This window comes from Bombyx mori, chromosome 22 (assembly GCF_030269925.1).
Source record: "Bombyx mori chromosome 22, ASM3026992v2".
NCBI classification, from domain to species: domain Eukaryota; kingdom Metazoa; phylum Arthropoda; class Insecta; order Lepidoptera; family Bombycidae; genus Bombyx; species Bombyx mori.
In genome coordinates, this window is record NC_085128.1 from 11,779,361 (window position 1) to 11,797,130 (window position 17,770).

The 17,770-nt window shown below is 39.2% G+C and overlaps 1 protein-coding gene and 1 long non-coding RNA gene across 2 annotated transcripts in view; both read left to right on the plus strand.

Moving 5' to 3' along the window:
• serpin-28 (serine protease inhibitor 28) overlaps positions 1 to 4,288 on the plus strand; it is a 94,017-nt gene extending 89,729 nt beyond the window's left edge. The window contains 2 exon segments of the mRNA NM_001146247.1: positions 3,723 to 3,857; positions 4,156 to 4,288. Coding sequence (NP_001139719.1) covers positions 3,723 to 3,856 — 134 coding nt within the window. The 3' untranslated portion in view covers position 3,857; positions 4,156 to 4,288.
• Positions 4,289 to 14,361: 10,073 nt separating this feature from the next.
• Positions 14,362 to 16,491, plus strand: LOC134200997 (uncharacterized). The gene is made up of 3 exons (XR_009976137.1): positions 14,362 to 14,683; positions 15,133 to 15,163; positions 16,335 to 16,491. It is a non-coding gene; the product is annotated as an uncharacterized LOC134200997 (long non-coding RNA).
• Positions 16,492 to 17,770: the final 1,279 nt, after the last annotated feature.

Consider the following 17,770-nt stretch of genomic DNA (forward strand, 5'->3'; position numbering starts at 1 on the left):
AAGTCAAAGTATTCCTACCTAAGATGGATATAGAAACGAAAATCGATATAGCAGAACTTTCCCAGAAGGTTAGTAATTCTAATAATCTAACGAGTATTCGAAAACGTCGTTATAAAAACTGTGAAAAGGGGAAGACTAATATAAAAAAGAATATCAGTACTAGAATTTAGTGCACTATATATACGTGACATATCGACTCTCGGGATAAATATCACTAAATAAGAGTATTTCATGAGAATAATTTGAAATAAGAAAATAAGAGTTGTTACATACATCTAGTTGCAAATACAACCGCCCTGTACTATATATACATTTTTCTCTTGTTTACTTCCTTTGTATCTCAATCACTCCTATAACAAATACTTATAATTTTCTAATCCTGAGAACTTAAATAAGAACTGACCTTACCAAAACGCCAGAACTTGAAACTTAACAATTTGAATTTATGTCGGGCCGCCCTGTTTGACTTGGACAAGGACATTGACAAGAAGAAGAATATAAATATCGTCTCCCTGAAACTGTATTGATATCAAATTACAATTTTCATGAGTTTAATATTAAACAACATTCTCTATGTCACAATAACATCAACTTTGCCTCGAGGCTCTTTCAAAGTATCGACCTGAAAAAAGTGCCTACTATCTTTTTTGTTTAAGATAACATAGCCTTTCATACCACGACTATTTATTTATATTATATTTTGAAAGCATTATTCACTGTATACCATATTATGGTACCACATGATTTTCATCACCGATACTAATTGCTACTTGTCATTATAGCTGAATGTAACCAAAATGTTCGATCCACGATCAGATGATTTCGAAGGAATTTTATTAAATTCGGACCCTGTATATGTTTCTGCTGCAATACAGAAAGCTAAAATCATAGTTGATGAAACTGGAACCGAGGCAGCGGCAGCAACTGGTAAGATTATTTTTATGTTTTCAATCGGCAAACAAAATAATAAAATCTAATTCTAATCTATATTATTATCTAAAATTATGATACTTTCAAAATTGACAAAGCTAAAAAATGTAACACTTTCCTATTTTGAAGTTTTTTTTTTTTAAAGAATTCTGAAATATGAAAAATAAAAGTCAATTGTAAGCTTAACCACGACGGCAATTTCAAAGCCAAAAATCAAATTTCAGATCTTTACCTATGAAATTGCCGTATAGTATACAGAAAGTTACTTTATTTTTTTCTAATAATTAAAATATGCACCCATGATATTGATATATCTTCTAGCGCACTGTCATTTTTTTATTGGCCCTCCTGAAAAAGTCCGGTATACCGGAGCTTATAAACTGATCAGAGGCATTTTGTAGTATTTCAGTTTTTAGTTTCCCAGTTTTTTAAATACGGGGCGCAGGTAAAGACCTAACATTAAATACTGTAAACTACAATATTTACCATGGTTTGAGTCAAGTTCCTTTGTTGTTATTCAATCGTGATATTCAAGAGTTGTGAATTTACCATAATACTCATATATGTTATATAGATATTAATATTATATAGTTTATAGATAAAATAGTATAATAGACAAAACGTTGTGGTACCAACTTGTGCGAACTTACAATATGCTTTGCATCGCAGTATATTTTGAGAGTTCCATTGAGTTTTAAAAATAATTTATAATAATTAGAAGAGCATTTTACGTAATCACGGACGACAGTCGTCACACTGTTGAGATTTTTCGTAACATCAGAAATTAAAATGTACTTAAAATGTCAACGAAATGTAGTCGTGTAATGAAATATAAATTTACAGCCGTCGTACTCACTAAAAGAAGTGGAACAGATATGTAGTCTTTTGAAGCAGATCATCCGTTTGTATACGCAATCAAAGTTCAAGATGACATTATATTTAGTGGGGTTTTTGTCGGATAAGTTGAACAAATATTATTAATGTAAAGTTAAATGTTTGTAATTGTGAAGTTTTTGTAATAATAATCATAATAAGAGAATTATACTGTTTCGAATAAAAAATGTTTTATAAAATAAATATTTGAATCGCACTATTTTTTTATGATTGTCAAAAAAGTTATATAAATTATCTAGTACACTTAAATTAGTAATACTTCTGTACTCATTTAGAAATGCATTTGATCCTGTATTTGTTCAAGAAGATATTTTGAATTCAGATTTACAAAATTGTTTAATAGCGTAAAATTAAGTTTCGCAAATTCACAAACTTCTAGTGGCCCACTAACTGTATTGAACTAAAGCCCTAAGTAATATTTCATTAAAATCCGTTCATTAATATCCTGTTTCTGTTCGAATCAAACCGCAAATGTTATTTCCAGCTGTTACCGTAAACTCGGATTCGATTGTCGAGGAATCTTTGCCCAAACTATTCATAGCGGATCGTCCTTTCGCATTTTCTGTTCTACTTTACGAAACACCAACTTTCAGTGGAGTTTTTCAGGGAATTTAGGGCGAAACACATAAAATTAAAGAAATAACAATAATAATATTAATAAAAATAAAAAATGTGTGCGTGTACTAGTGTACACACGTAAGAAGTGAAACTTCTTTATGGCCTTATTTTTCGAAAAATGATCTACATGCAACTTTCTAGAAATTGGTTAAATAAAGTTAAATTAGATAAAGTTTAAACAAAAGGATTTTATTATCATAGACATGAATACAAAAAAGTTAAATTAGATAAAGTTTAAACAAAAGGATTTTATTATCATAGACATGAATACAAAAAAGATGGCGCGTAACGGAAAAATGTGACGCGTAACCGAAAAATGTGACGGTAAATTTTTTTCCAACGCCGATAAGGAAGTTTCACTTCAATAATTATAATTTATTTATTTCTCTCTTAAAGGTATAGTACAAATACAAATGGAAATTAACCTTATAATTTATTTTGTAAGTCTTTGAAAGAGCTGAAGTCTGTACTAGGTTCAAAGACCTGTATTACTGATATTCAGGCTCCTTCCTCCTTAAGATAGATTAGGTTAGGTTAAGTCGTGAACAGATGCGGCGGACTAGTGTTGAGAGAGAGAGCGTGAGGTAACAAGGGCTTCTCTCGTTTATTGCGCTTGTATCTTTCGGTATCTGCATGCTTTTAGTTCGCAGTTCCTAAGTTCTATTTTATTTCTAGTTTTTTTGTGGTTAATACACTTTTCCCATATGCGCATTGGCGGTCCGCTTGAAATGCACTAGAAAAGATCGTGGGGCTAAGTTTTTACCACTAGTCGATTGAATTACTTTCAGCTGTCATCGCAACATTATCTTCTGGACAAGCCAGCCAAAAAGTTTTGCCCAAATTATTTATAGCAGACCATCCATACGTATTCTTCGTTTTGATTTCGTGTAATAGGATGTATAATAGATTTATGCAATAGACAGGATGTTGAGAATATCAAAATTTACCTACCTATATTTTTCTCAAATCAACTATTTTATGAAATTTGTTAGTTTTTATTAATTGCCATATACGTTATAGTATCCTTTAGCCTTTCAAGATGAGGTCAAAATTTTATCAGATTTATGGATCGAGAATCGTATTTGTTACAGCTCTTCACTATTTTCGATTGCGCATCGTGTGATACGCAAACTATTCTTTTTAAATACTTTTAAATTACTCATAATATGCACACGTTCGGAAATTAGGTAAAAGAGTTTTAATTGAAACATTCTCAAGATCTTTGGAAAGTTGACGTAGCGAATTAATCCATTTTTCGGTATTTATTTCTAAATTTCCAGCTGTTGTCGGTGCTAGAGCGACATCCGCAATTATTCCGGAGAACGAATATTACTTCATAGCTGACAGAAGCTATGTTTTTTGTGTGTTACTCGAAAGGGATCCATTGTTTTGTGGTGTCTTTAATGGAAATTAAGGTGACCTTCTTGCGCAGTAGTTCATGTTTTGGCTTTATTAACATTTATAGCGTGTGTTTGTATTGTGCATAACATATATGTATATGCTTAAAATAGCATATGAGTAATGTTACTTTACTTATTACTAAGTATTTTAGGAAAATATAAAGAAAGAGAAAGGTTTTTTTTTCGTGCGAGCTTGTATTAACCAGTTCTCTGGATTTATTCAATATATGTAACTAACAAAATTTTAAAATTAAAACGTAATGATACCTTAAAGATTTACTAAATACTAAACTATAATTTAAATTATTTACAGGTCCATCATTGCAGCATATTTTTTCTTTGAGCTAATAAAATTTATTAGATGAAATTTTTTATTACTGAATCAATTTTGAATAAATTATAATATTTTTATGTGGTGTTATATAACAATTAAAACTATTTGTTTCCATATTTTTGTTTTATTTACATCACTCTCCATAGATATCATACCTATTAAAAAAATGGAACTCGAAAAAGAACAATAATATTTAAATTTTACACAAAAGGACATATTATGGTAACTAAAATTTACTAAAGTGCACTTTGGTTTAAAGGGTGGGATACTTTACGATAGGCAGCAATTTGACATTGCTGATGTCCATGAGTGATGGTGGCCACTCACCATATTCGTCTGCCTACAAGGGCAATAAAAAAAACCTTTACGAGATTTCGGCCCCATATGTCAAGATGGGATACAATTAGTTGTCAGTTACATCTTCTTGATGTTTACTCCTTAAGAATCGATTTATTAATTAATATTCGCTCGTAGCCTAAGGAGATATTCCAGCTTCTTACGGACGGGGGTATTTCAACAGTACACGAGGCTATAGATGAGCAAAAGTGTTTACAGCGCAGTTTTTGAAGTGAAACTTCTTTAGGTGCGAGGTGCGTTGAGACTATCCTTCTTCAAACGAGACTTGTGGAGAGTGCCTAACGGTAGGCAACGGCTTGGCTCTGCCCCAGACATTGCTGAAGTCCATTGGCGAGGGTAACCACTCACCGTCAGGTGGGCCGTATGCCCGTCCGACTACACGGGCAATAAAAATAAAAAATACTAAAATTTAACTCGCCACAAATTCGTTACGGCTAGAGAGAAAAGATACAGCGAGCTAGGCCATTTCTCTGATACACAGTATTCCCTATTACAAGAGAAATTTGATTTAAGGATGAAAAATGAAGAAAACCACAATACTACACACTGCAAAAGAAGTTTCACTTCTTTCATGTTCACCAAGCTGCACGCGCACCTTTTTTTTGTAACTTTCAGTTTGGTCTATTGAACATAGATAAGACGGCAGTATCCACTAGTACCGAGTGACATTATGGACTTATGAGCTTCGAAGGTTAGATATCCCGTAGTTCCATGTTCCGAAAATATTATCCTTCTATAATGAACAGTAGCAAAGGTAATTCAAAGATTACGATTAAAATCCTATGTTATATGGTAAAAATTCGAATTGTGGGATTTCTATACAATTTTAATCAACAACTGACTCTTAGAGTTTACGTTTGCTTATCTGTCAGTCAACCGTCGATAATAGAGTTACAATGTCCTTAAAGTACAAATTATAGTCCATCATGACAGGTCTCCTAAGGGAACGGCTTCCAATCAATAGGTATTAACCGAATACCCGGTTAATACCTATAAGCTTGCATACTGCAAGTACTGAATAACCTGAACATTGAAGAAGGAAAAAAGAAGAAGAGAAGAATGAAGAAGGAAAAGATGAAGAGGAATGAAGAGACAGTCCCACCCATCACAATCTCAACTCAAGCCTGCTAGTTATCAACCCGCAGCTCATCACCCCTGTCTCGATAGACAGGGAGTCACAAGCCCGGGTTTCCCCGCGGCCCGTCCCACGCCCTCGCAAGGGGACGCGATGACCAGTACCCGAACATATCGATCGTCGATTTACCGAGCAATTTCACCCGTTCGGTCGAAGATCTTGCCTTTGCCGTTAGCCTCCCAAAACTTCAGAAAATACTACAGTCCTGCCACCGGAAATACTTTTAAAGGTAATTGGAAAAAATACCGTAAAGGTTTTTTTTATATTATATCATTTAAAACAAACTACGCAAGAAATACTTTAATTTATTAAAGTAAAATTTAAATTTAAATTATAATTTGCATAATCACTGGTGGTAGGACCTCTTGTGAGTCCGCACGGGTAGGTACCACCGCCCTGCCTATTTCTGCCGTGAAGCAGTAATGCGTTTCGGTTTGAAGGGTGGGGTAGCCGTTGTAACTATACTGAGACCTTAGAACTTATATCTCAAGATGGGTGGCGCATTTACGTTGTAGATGTCTATGGGCTCCAGTAACCACTTAACACCAGGTGGGCTGTGAGCTCGTCCACCCATCTAAGCAATAAAAATAATTTTTTTTTTTTATTGAAACCTGGAAATCAGCTCGTCTGTTCGCTTTTATTGTCCTATGTTCAGCATTTTGGAGTTTTCGTGGCCTAAAGAATAATACGTCTGGTATCTTTGTACCAAGCGATGCAACTATGCCAAAGTTCAAATCCCGCAGGAAGGTGTCAAATCTTCTAAGGAAATACGAACGTTCTACGATGAATTAATACTTAGTATCGTATGATAAAATAAACTCAAAATCTGCGTAATAATGAATAAATAGTTGTACTATAGTAGTACCTTTTCGTGTGAGCTCAAAAGATTTACTATTTCTGCAATCATACATTCCAGATTAAAGGAAAGGTCGGATAGCTCTTTTACAATAAAATTAAGGCATCTACTTGAAATATCCCATTGTGAGCTGTGAGTCCGTTCACCCAAGTATAATATCAAACGCATATGACCCACTTCATATTTTTTTGTGATCAACATTTGTCTTAATTATATTGTTCACATCACCAATGGTATCTATACGGTGTCATTAAAATATAACATTAATAGTCTATACAGAATCGCAAATAATTATGATACATACTATATTAAACCTCCAATAAGGTGATGACAGGTAATATAATAAATCTTTATTGTCGGAGGACTGCCTAACAATCTCGTCCACGGCCATCTTTTTGGAACGAAGTTCTTTATGAAACGATGCGGAGGGGTACCCTTACCGGGAAAAAATGTCCGTAACGTAAGATTTTTATTATTTTTGTATAGTCTTAGTATGATGGCTATACAGTATCTAATGTTCAGTCTACTTGATGACGGTTATTATTATTATTCATATAAATAGCTGTTTCTTTGTATATTATTATTATATATATTTTTATAAATCATTGTGAATAAAATAAAGTTGATAACTTTGTAAAGTAGTTTCTTTTATTTTTATCAACAAAAAAATCATAGTAAAAAGGTATACCCGAATAATTATTTTCTTTATACCTCGAATAGAACTTAAAATTAATATTTTTTATAATAAGGAACTTCGTTCCTATCCGGTGTCCCACAACACCACATATCTTTTTAACATTGCTACGGTAACTTTCCCTCACACCAGAAATCCCAGTATTCATCCACAGTATGTTTCCGGTGATCATCTTAGCACGTACACGGAAATAAAGTTCACTCCATTACTTTTCCTGAGGGCCGACAATGACAAGTCTGTCTTCAAACAAGATGCTATTAAAACCACTCAACGTTAAGCTCGTCAGCCCACCGAGGGCAATTGGGTTTTTTCGAAACGTAGTCCTAAATAATAATACCAAACTTTAACGAATAAGAAATCCGGCTTCAATACATTAAAATTAGCATATTATCAATGTCACCGAAGTCAAATCAATTTTAAGGATTACTCAAAAACTACTGGTTAGACCATAATATTTTTTTATGGGATCGCATTAGGAGCACAGCACAAGGTTTGGAATAAAAAAAAGATATCTAGAAAAAAATTCTGAAAAAACATATAAAAGTTGAATTCACGAAACCCTTTTATTTTTTTGTGTTGGTTAAACGAAAACCAGAATCACTCCTGATTTAATGTAAACAAAGGGCCATACATCACACGGAAAGAGCGGTTCTCCCGAGACTTCTAAATTGATGATTTAATTAAGCAGCTACCCACAAAGTTGTCTATTGGGCGGCTAAGGCTCGCGATCATACGAGATTGTTGTCCGCTACATCGGAATTTGCAATTAAGAAACAACGTCTCAGAACAAAATCAGTTCATGAAGTCTCCTAAAGTATTCTATCTAGTTTGATATTTAAACCAAAAGATCTCACTGATGTGGTTTAAACATTGTTTAACTATTTGATGACTTCGATAAACTTATGGTCGGTAGTGCTAGCTACTGAACAGGCTCGTTTTGAATGATTCGATTACCGGAAATCAGCTTGCTTTGAGTGTACGGTTCCTTCCCGTGAGATTACAAAGAGAGGCTAAGGTGAGGGCCTTTGAATATGAAATATTTTATAAGCGTGATGACGTAGATTGTAATTTTGGTTTCGGGAAATTCAATGTTAAATGTCCCATATTTATGCGGAGAGGATCCAAGCTCCATTTTGTTTGTAGTTTGTTATTTGATCTCCGTATTGGCGTTAAGTGGTTATTGGAGCCCATAGACATCTACAACGTAAATGCGCCACCTAACCTGAGATGTAATTTCTAAGGTCTCAGTATAGTTACAACGGCTGCCCCACCCTTCAAACCGAAACGCATTACTGCTTCACGGCAGAAATAAACAGAACGGTGGTACCTACCAGTGCGGACTCACAAGAGCTCGTACCACCAGTAATTACGCAATTTATAATTTTGCGTGTTTGATTTTAATCACACGATTATATTCCTTCACCGTGGAAGTCAACCGTGAACATTTTTTAAGTACGTATTTTATTGGTAAAATTGGTACCCGCCTGCGGGATTCGAACACCGGTGCATCGGAAGATACAAATGCACGGACGTCTTATCCTTTAGGCTACAACGACTTCTAACTTAGGCCAAGACGACTTCTGTTCTGTTTCTGACGTCAGAGGACACCTGCGCGTTCGGAAATTCCAATCACGCCCGATGACGCCCGAACGCGACCCTACTGGTGGTAGGACCTCTTGTGAGTCTGCGCGGGTAGGTATCACCACCACCCCGCCTATTTCTGCCGTGAAGCAGTAATGCGTTTTGGTTTGAAGGGTGGGGCAGCCGTTGTAACTATACTGAGACCTTAGAACTTATATCTCAAGGTGGGTGGCGCATTTACGTCGTAGATGTCTATAGGCTCCAGTAACCACTTAACACCAGGTGGTCTGTGAGCTCGCCCACCCATCTAAGCAGTAAAAAAAACCCTATATTTTAATGTTGCACGCTACATGTTCAAGTTAGAACAATTTTTCAATGAAGGGAAATCTTTTGTATTCTACAATTAATCTGTTATATTCACGTAGTGTATGTAATGTGTTTAAATAGAACGTACTATAATATAATAGATAATATAATATAATCGATAACACTTTAATTTAATTATTATGTGCTGTGTAACATAGCATAGCATAGTCATTGACTATATAAATTAGGCAGCGTGAAATCTGATCCTTCAAACACGGTGAAGACTGAAATACTTTCAGAGGAGAAATCAATTAATGTTTTAATTATTAACGTATTGAAATTTAATAGTTTGTACAGGTAAATTGGAATGGTCGAGAAGTGAACTTTGTAAATTAACTTCGGGAAACCTCAGAATTTTCTAGAAAATTTCGATTGCTGTCGATTGTAATGACTGCAGCAAATCTTCGAGGGAAGGCCGGCGTTCGTCGTTCATTATGAAACTTGACTTGGCCGCAAACTAATTAAGCGGACAAGCAATTTTTGCTTTAGATCAACTAAAAGTTTTATTTTCCAAACATTTAGAAGATTTGAGAAGGCTCAACATTTGAATAGTTAAGCCATAAAAATGCTTTGCTGTTAAAATAGCGTCTAAATGAGTAGCAAGATAACATAGTAGCTAGTATTTTAAATATTGGCAAGGAAAAGTATAAATTTCGGTAATTTATTTCAGGCACGTCTGCACCTACAGCTTATGATGCCGTGACTCAATTTACGAGTATGTATCATTTGTTTGTTTTTTGATATATTTGATACATATTGTTATGCTATACTATCAGTAAAATTAGAGGTAGTTTGAGAAGGAGAACATAAAAAAGTTAGCAAGGATAAAATAATTGAAGAAAGTATACTTACTGCCACTACTGATAAATTAAGATTTGGAATACGCTTACTTCAGCTACAAGTGGCCGCCGGGCTATTCCCGCGGATGGAGAGGGACTTTGAGCCCCCCTTCATGGGCGTGTCGCCACGCCTTGACGTGAGCGGTGATGCCCCTGCTGAGGTGGTTCCTCCGAGCATATCGGAGCAGGAGATTCGTGCGGCCGTGTCGAGGATGCGGAGGAAAGACGCGGCCCCCGGCCCTGACGGTGTTCACGGTCGGGTTTGGGATTTGGCCTTCGGTGCCCTTGGGGACCGGCTTGTGCGGCTCTTTGAAGCCTGCCTCGAGTCGGGGCGGTTTCCAAAGCAGTGGAAGACGGGCAGACTTGTTCTGCTAAGGAAGGAGGGACGCCCTGCGGACTCACCTGCGGGGTATCGTCCCATCGTGTTGCTGGACGAAGCGGGAAAACTGCTCGAGCGGGTGGTGGCCGCCCGCATCGTCCAGCACCTGACGGGAGTGGGTCCTGATCTGTCAGCGGAGCAGTTCGGATTCAGGGAGGGCCGCTCGACCATCGACGCGGTGATGCGCGTGCGCGCCCTCTCTGATGAGGCTGTCGGCCGGGGTGGGGTTGCACTGGCGGTGTCCCTGGACATCGCCAATGCGTTCAACACCCTGCCCTGGTCGGTAATCGCGGGGGCGCTGCAGTATCATGGCGTCCCTGCGTATCTCCGTCGGCTGATCGGGTCCTACCTCGAGGATAGGTCGGTCGTGTGCACCGAGCACGGTGGGACGGTGCTCCGCTTCCCCGTTGAGCGCGGTGTTCCACAGGGGTCGGTCCTTGGCCCTCTGTTGTGGAACATCGGCTATGATTGGGTCCTGCGGAGCGCCCTTAGCGCTCCTCTCCCGGGTCTAAGCATAGTTTGCTACGCGGACGACACTTTGGTCGTGGCCCGGGGGAAGGATTTGCGCGAGTCTGCTCGTCTTTCCTGCGCGGGGGTGGCCTTCGTCATCGGCAGGATCCGACGGTTGGGTCTGGAGGTGGCGCTTGATAAATCCCAGGCCCTGTTGTTTCACGGGGCCCGGAGAGCGCCGCCTCAGGGGGCCCACCTCGTGATCGGAGGCGTTCGCGTCGAGATCGAGGCAACCGGGTTGCGGTACCTCGGTCTCGTACTGGACGGTCGTTGGAGCTTCCGCGCTCACTTTGAAAGATTAGGTCCCCGACTGATGGCGGCTGCCGGCTCGCTGAGTCGGCTGTTGCCGAACGTCGGGGGGCCTGACGTGGTAGTGCGCCGCCTCTACACGGGGGTGGTGCGGTCGATGGCACTGTACGGGGCTCCCGTGTGGTGCCACGCCCTGACCCGTGACAACGTTGCGGCGTTGCGACGTCCGCAGCGCGCGATTGCGGTCAGGGCGGTTCGTGGATACCGCACCGTCTCGTTTGAGGCGGCGTGCGTGCTAGCTGGGACGCCTCCCTGGGACCTAGAAGCGGAGGCGCTCGCTGCGGATTACGCGTGGCGATGCGATCTCCGCTCCAGGGGGGAGCCGCGTCCCGGCGCGGCGGAAGTTCGAGCGCGGAAACTTCAATCTCGGCGTGCCGTGCTCGAGGCGTGGTCTCGCCGCCTGGCGGATCCCGCCTACGGGCGACGGACTGTCGAGGCGATCCGCCCGGTCCTCTCGGACTGGGTGAATCGCGACCGAGGACGTCTCACCTTCCGAGCGACGCAGGTGCTCACGGGACACGGCTGTTTCGGTCGCTACCTGCACCTCGTCGCCCGGAGGGAGCCGACGCCGAAGTGCCACCACTGCAGTGGCTGCAACGAGGACACGGCGGAGCACACGCTCGCGTACTGCACCGCTTTCGCGGAGCAGCGCCGCGTCCTCGTTGCAAAAATAGGACCGGACTTGTCGCTTCCGACCGTCGTGGCTACGATGCTCGGCAGCGACGAGTCCTGGCAGGCGATGCTCGACTTCTGCGAGTCCACCATCTCGCAGAAGGAGGCGGCGGAACGGGAGAGGGAGAGCTCTTCTTCCCTCTCGGCGCCGTGCCGCCGCCGTCGAGCCGGGGTTCGGAGGAGGGCGTTTGTCCAGCTCCAGCCCCTATGAGGAGGCAGTCTCCTCCCGGTGATGGTCATGGGGCGACCTAAGGGGGTTGAGGCTGCGCCGCACGCTACCGTCACTCTAGCGCGCTGGCACCAGGAGGACGGGACGGCGCGTCGGCGGCTGCGGACTGCGATGCGGTCCGCATTTTCGTCGTCGCTGTCGTCGCCGAACATACTGTTGAAGAGCAACCCGGTCGGCGGTGTATCGCGTTCCGACCCGGCAGGCTGGTTCTGGCCCAGCGGGGTATCCCGGAACACCAGCGGCACCGCCCGGGCGGCCTGGTAGGGCCGCCGTACCGCAGAGACCGACGTCGTTGGTCGTCGACTATCGCCTCGACGACCCGTCGGTCGGGCGTCCTCGGGGTGGCGCCGCGTGTCTGGTTGTAGTGTTGACCGCGGGAACCCCCCTACTCTGAACGGGTTCTGACCCCGGACGGAGATCGGACGTCGGGTGTAAGAGTGCAGGGGAGTCGTTTAGTGGGTGGGCCCTAAAATCCTTGGGCCCGCGATCTGCTCTCAACACCTGCAGATCGTTGAGTCTCACATACCCCGCGCGCCCCCTAGGCGCGGGGACCTCGTAGGAGGTTCGGCTCCCGGCCCGAAAAAAAAAAAAAAAAAAAAAAAAAAAAGCTACAAGTGGCCGCAGTCAAATACTGATAATATCTCCTCTCTTGATAAAAAGCCATACCGAATATTATCTTATACCTTTAAACGAGCAATTCTTGTATATTAATATATATGTATATAATCTGAATCTCGGAAACGGCTCCAACGATTTTCATAAAATTTAGTATACAGGGGATTTCGGGGGTCGATAAATCGATTTAGCTACGATTTATTTTCAGAAAATGTTGTTTTATTCGTGTTTTCAATAATACTATTTTTCTTAATTGAGGGCAACTAACCGCTTTAAAGACACAACAAGATGGCGTTATAAAAAAAAAAAACCGGTCATCATCTAGTTATCCTTGTACGATCATCTCACTATTATATACACGTTTATAAAAATATATAATTTAATAGTTTTAGTTAATATAAGATTTTTCTAAAATATTTATGAAATTGATAATTAGCAATTCCTTTGATTTCGACCTAACATTTCAAAGATGATCACGTTATTCTCAGATTTTTTTTTTTTATACTTACTATCTGGCTTTGAAATAAACTGCCTTCCAGGATGTTTCCTGAGAGCTGTGTCACGTCTTTCTTCAACCAACGTTGGCGGAGTACTCAGAGCGGTAGGCATCAGTTTTGGCTGTGCTCTTGGCATTGCGACATTGAAGACCGACTATACGCACTCACCCCAGGGTTGGACCGTTTGCTCGTCTACCTACGAGAGCAATAAAAAAATCCACAACCAATCATTTAAACGTGAATTCATTTCCCCTCAAATTTATTGAAGCTCGCAGAAATACTTATTTTAATTTCTTGAATCAGACTGACATATAAATAAATTTATCGATCATCGTCGTTCAAGCTTCACAAGGGATCTTTTTAGGAAGCTTAGTGTCGCGCAGTGAGCTATGCAGAGGACTATGCTTGGTATTTCTCTACGAGATCGAATCAGAAATGAGGAGATCCGTAGAAGAACCAAAGTTACTGACGTAGCCCGTAGGATTAGTAATAAAGCTGAAGTGGCAGTGGGCAGGTCACATAGCGCGAATATCGGACGGCCGTTGGGGCTGAAAGTGGAGTGGAGTGGAGACCACGTACTGTCAAGCACAGTGTGGGACGGCCACCTACCAGCTGGACCGACGATCTGGTGAAAATTGCTGAGTCACGTTGGATGCAGATGGCAACGGACCGGCCACACTGGACTGGTTGGCGAGGCCTATGTTCAACAGTGGACAGTAAACAGGCTGAGATGATGATGATGATGATGATGATCATTCTCCTGCCTTTCTCTGGTCAATTGGGATAGGCGCAATATGTTTTCTCCTTTCATTCTCCTCTATCATATACCATTTCTACGCTCACATATACTTCGCTTCGCTTCGCTCTTACACATATCGTCTTTCACTCAATCCATACCTTTCTTCTTAGATCTACCTCTTCTTCTAAAGCTTTCCCTATCGATAGATACCTCATCGATAAATGTGTAATTATTATTTAAAAAAATCTTAATAACAATTAATTAATTAACGGCACGCGCACAAAATGCAGTTTTTGAGACATTACAGTGCTCTGAACAGCTGTTTGTGTATTACAGTGTCTTCCAACGACCTTTCTGTTAATGATGAATCAATATTTAAACAAAACACTAAGACAATATTTTCCAATTTTTTCACAATAGCTCGTGTGTGTTCGTATATAGCATGTAATGTAATTCAATAACAGGTTTGAGAACGAACCTGTTATTAATGTTACAATAAAACGAGATAACAAAACGTACATGAGTTCTTCACGAATATATTAGTTAGTATTTATGTGAAATTACTGAAATCCCAAGTCACTACAACGATTTTCTCTATATACGTCAAAAGTGAAGTGTCCCTTTTTCAAATCTGAACATTTTGTGAAGAATGATTGGTAATTGTAATTTATGAAAATGAAAGTGTTTTTATTCATTTTATTTTGCACTATTAACGATGCCCGCGTTAGTGTAAGTAACTTATATAATTAGATCAATTAATTCAATGATAACTGTAATAGAAAAAATCACGACGTTGTAAAGACTAACTACAAAAGAACTCAATATACATCGAGAATATATTAAATATAGAATTAAATTACTTCAACAACTAGACTTGTAGTGAGTCTGACCGGTATCACTACTCTGTATTTATGAAGCAAAGATATCTTGGAATCTAGTTTGAAGAAGTAATCGGACATTATAAAGCAATTGGGACCTCATGTTCAAGTAAGATAATGTTGTTATCATGATAATGTTCTTTTAGGTTGTTTTTTCAACCACACAGTTCAAAATAGACGGTGACCTATCCTTACAGTTAACATGTTTTAAATTCAGAAAAAAATGGTAGTGAATGTGTTTTGGATTACTTTTATGTTAACTAGTTGTGGAATAGACATATTGTGTTTTTTTTTTTGCAGAAAAACATCATGAAACGCAGCGTTGATAGTTGTAAGTACTTAGCAATAATAAATATGTCTTAATTGAAATATTTCTAATTTAACAATTTTTTTTAAGTGGATATGTTCAATTATTTTTACTGTAATAATTTATACAAGAACACGCCCCGCTTGGTGTTAAATACCGAGCTGATGCATAAGACTATAGACATCGAAACGTAATTGCCGCTACTCAACTTGATACTTGAGCTCAGAGTCTCAATTTTATTGCATATCGGATCTCCCTTGAAACCGGAACGCAGGGCTATTCACAGCAGATACAGTTACGATAGAGGTACTTACCCGTGCGAGCTTAGAATACACCAGCCCACTGAGTTTCTCTCCGGATCTTCTCAGTGGGTCGCGTTTCCGATCCGGTGGTAGATTCTGCGAAGCACTGCTCTTGCTAGGGTCAGTGTTAGCAACTCTCCGGTTGAGCCTCGCGAGCTCACCTACAAACGTTAGGGCGAAGCTGAAATAGCCTCTCAAGGCTATCAGCATAGGTAGGAAAAAAAAAAAAAAAATTAGAATACACCATACCACCAATAAATTAAAAACAATAACTGTTACCTCAAAAACTAGTCAATCAATTAATGAAGACACTAAATATTTATCGTACTGTAATTTTTACGCTGCTGTAATTTTTATGTTTAATTTTACTTATTTTTCATAAGAAAAAAGAAGTTTTAGAACTATTTTAAATTACATTCTTTGTTGTTTTTTAATATTCTTTCCTACTTCTGCTAGTTCTTATCCAAATTTATATTATTTCGTCTCTTGAATCTGAACAGTCCATTACGTATTATTTTGTAACTAAACAATACTTTCAATGCGTATTTAAATCGCATCATAAAAAAAATGCCGTAGGTTATTTGAGTCGACTATTATCAAAGCGGGCAATCTGACTTTTGGACAATTATTGGTAAATCAGAAAAACGAATTATTGACTTTGTATTCCATTGGCAGTCACAAAACTCTTCGGAACGACATCTCAGATAAATAACAGGTTAACTATTAACCTTTATTTAATGCAGTTTTGAACCGTATTCTTTGAAGGAGACGATTATGTTCAAATCAATCTGTATTGACATATCAATAACATTTTTTTGTCCAAATGCACAGATTGCCACCTTTGATAATAGACGACTCATTTTACATATTTGTAAATCGTACCTTTTTTTTAGTAATTGGTTCAACAAACTTTGGAGCTTCCACTACAAATGGAGAGCAGGGCGTGTCCGATTGCCTGGCCGCTGGTAATCTACCCGGGAAATGTTATACCGAGCAACATGGTATAAATCCAGAATGGTGAAAATAAACTAATTTGTTATTGACACTTGAGACATTATTTTAATTTAAACATAGATTGGTTTTATTTTTTCCATCTTTTTATACGTTAAGCGTCGATTGTGTTCTCAAAAACTACTCCGATGTGATGCCATTGATTTCGTTTAATTAAACTCTAGGTTTTAGTTATCAACTATATGAACATTTGCATTTAAACAACAATGCTGTAATAATATTTAAATAATGATGTCATTAAGAACATACAATCGTCAGACACTATACCTAAATATTTTATATGTATTTTTTATTTATTTATCTTCTGTATTGTATAATCATCAATTATATTATGTATGTTTATGTTACGTTTTTGTGATATGGATAAAATTAGGTAAAATCCAGTTCATAGTATGGCTTATTAACAAATAGAATACTTTAAATTATTAAGTATTAAATGACATGTTCTAAGTAATATCGGGCGTATCAGCGATAAAAAATCTGTCAGCGTGTTCGCTGATTTGTGAGATTACGTAGGAATGGATCAACGTATAGACTGGGAGTTTATGAATTAGTGATTAGTATAGCAATTCTTTCTTCTTCGATTTATTTCCCTTATTTCACTATTAGGGTCGGCGCAATATGTCCTCTTTTTCCATTCAGGCTCACTTCATCGTTCCACTCACACCTTTCTCACGGATATTCTCTTTCACCCAGCTCATCCAAGTCTTTTTAGAATGCTCTCTTTTGACATTACTTTCATACCCAGGATCTTTTGGGCCTCATGATCATCTTCTCTGCACATACCATGCCCATACTACGATATCCTTCCAATCTTTATTTTCTCTGTCACTGACGCTATTTTCATACTTCCCTTCATTTACTATTTTTTATAATCTATCTTAGGAATATAGTAAACTTAGGTATAGCAGTTCTACGAGTATATGCGGGGAAAATGCCATTTGTTTCATACATTTTGAATTAAAAACGTAACGTTTATGAAGCCGCGGGTCTTGTCTTGTACATAAATATGCTCCATACACTTTGCTGTTTGCGACCTTCACTACAATATCATGGGGTTCAAGTTCGATTTCCTTACAGAATCAGTACCTTTGATAAATATATATGATATTGAAGTATACGTCATTTCGGATCCTCCTGATCCAATCTTGGTGCTTTTAGGCATTTCAAGCATCGGTCATCATTCTTATCGTACTCGTCGAATGCGAATGTGAGAATTCGACAAACTTAGCCACAGACAAATCTCACTAAGTTTCTCGCTGGATCTTCTCAGTAGGCTGTGATTCAGATCCAGTGGTAGATTCAGCGAATCACACTT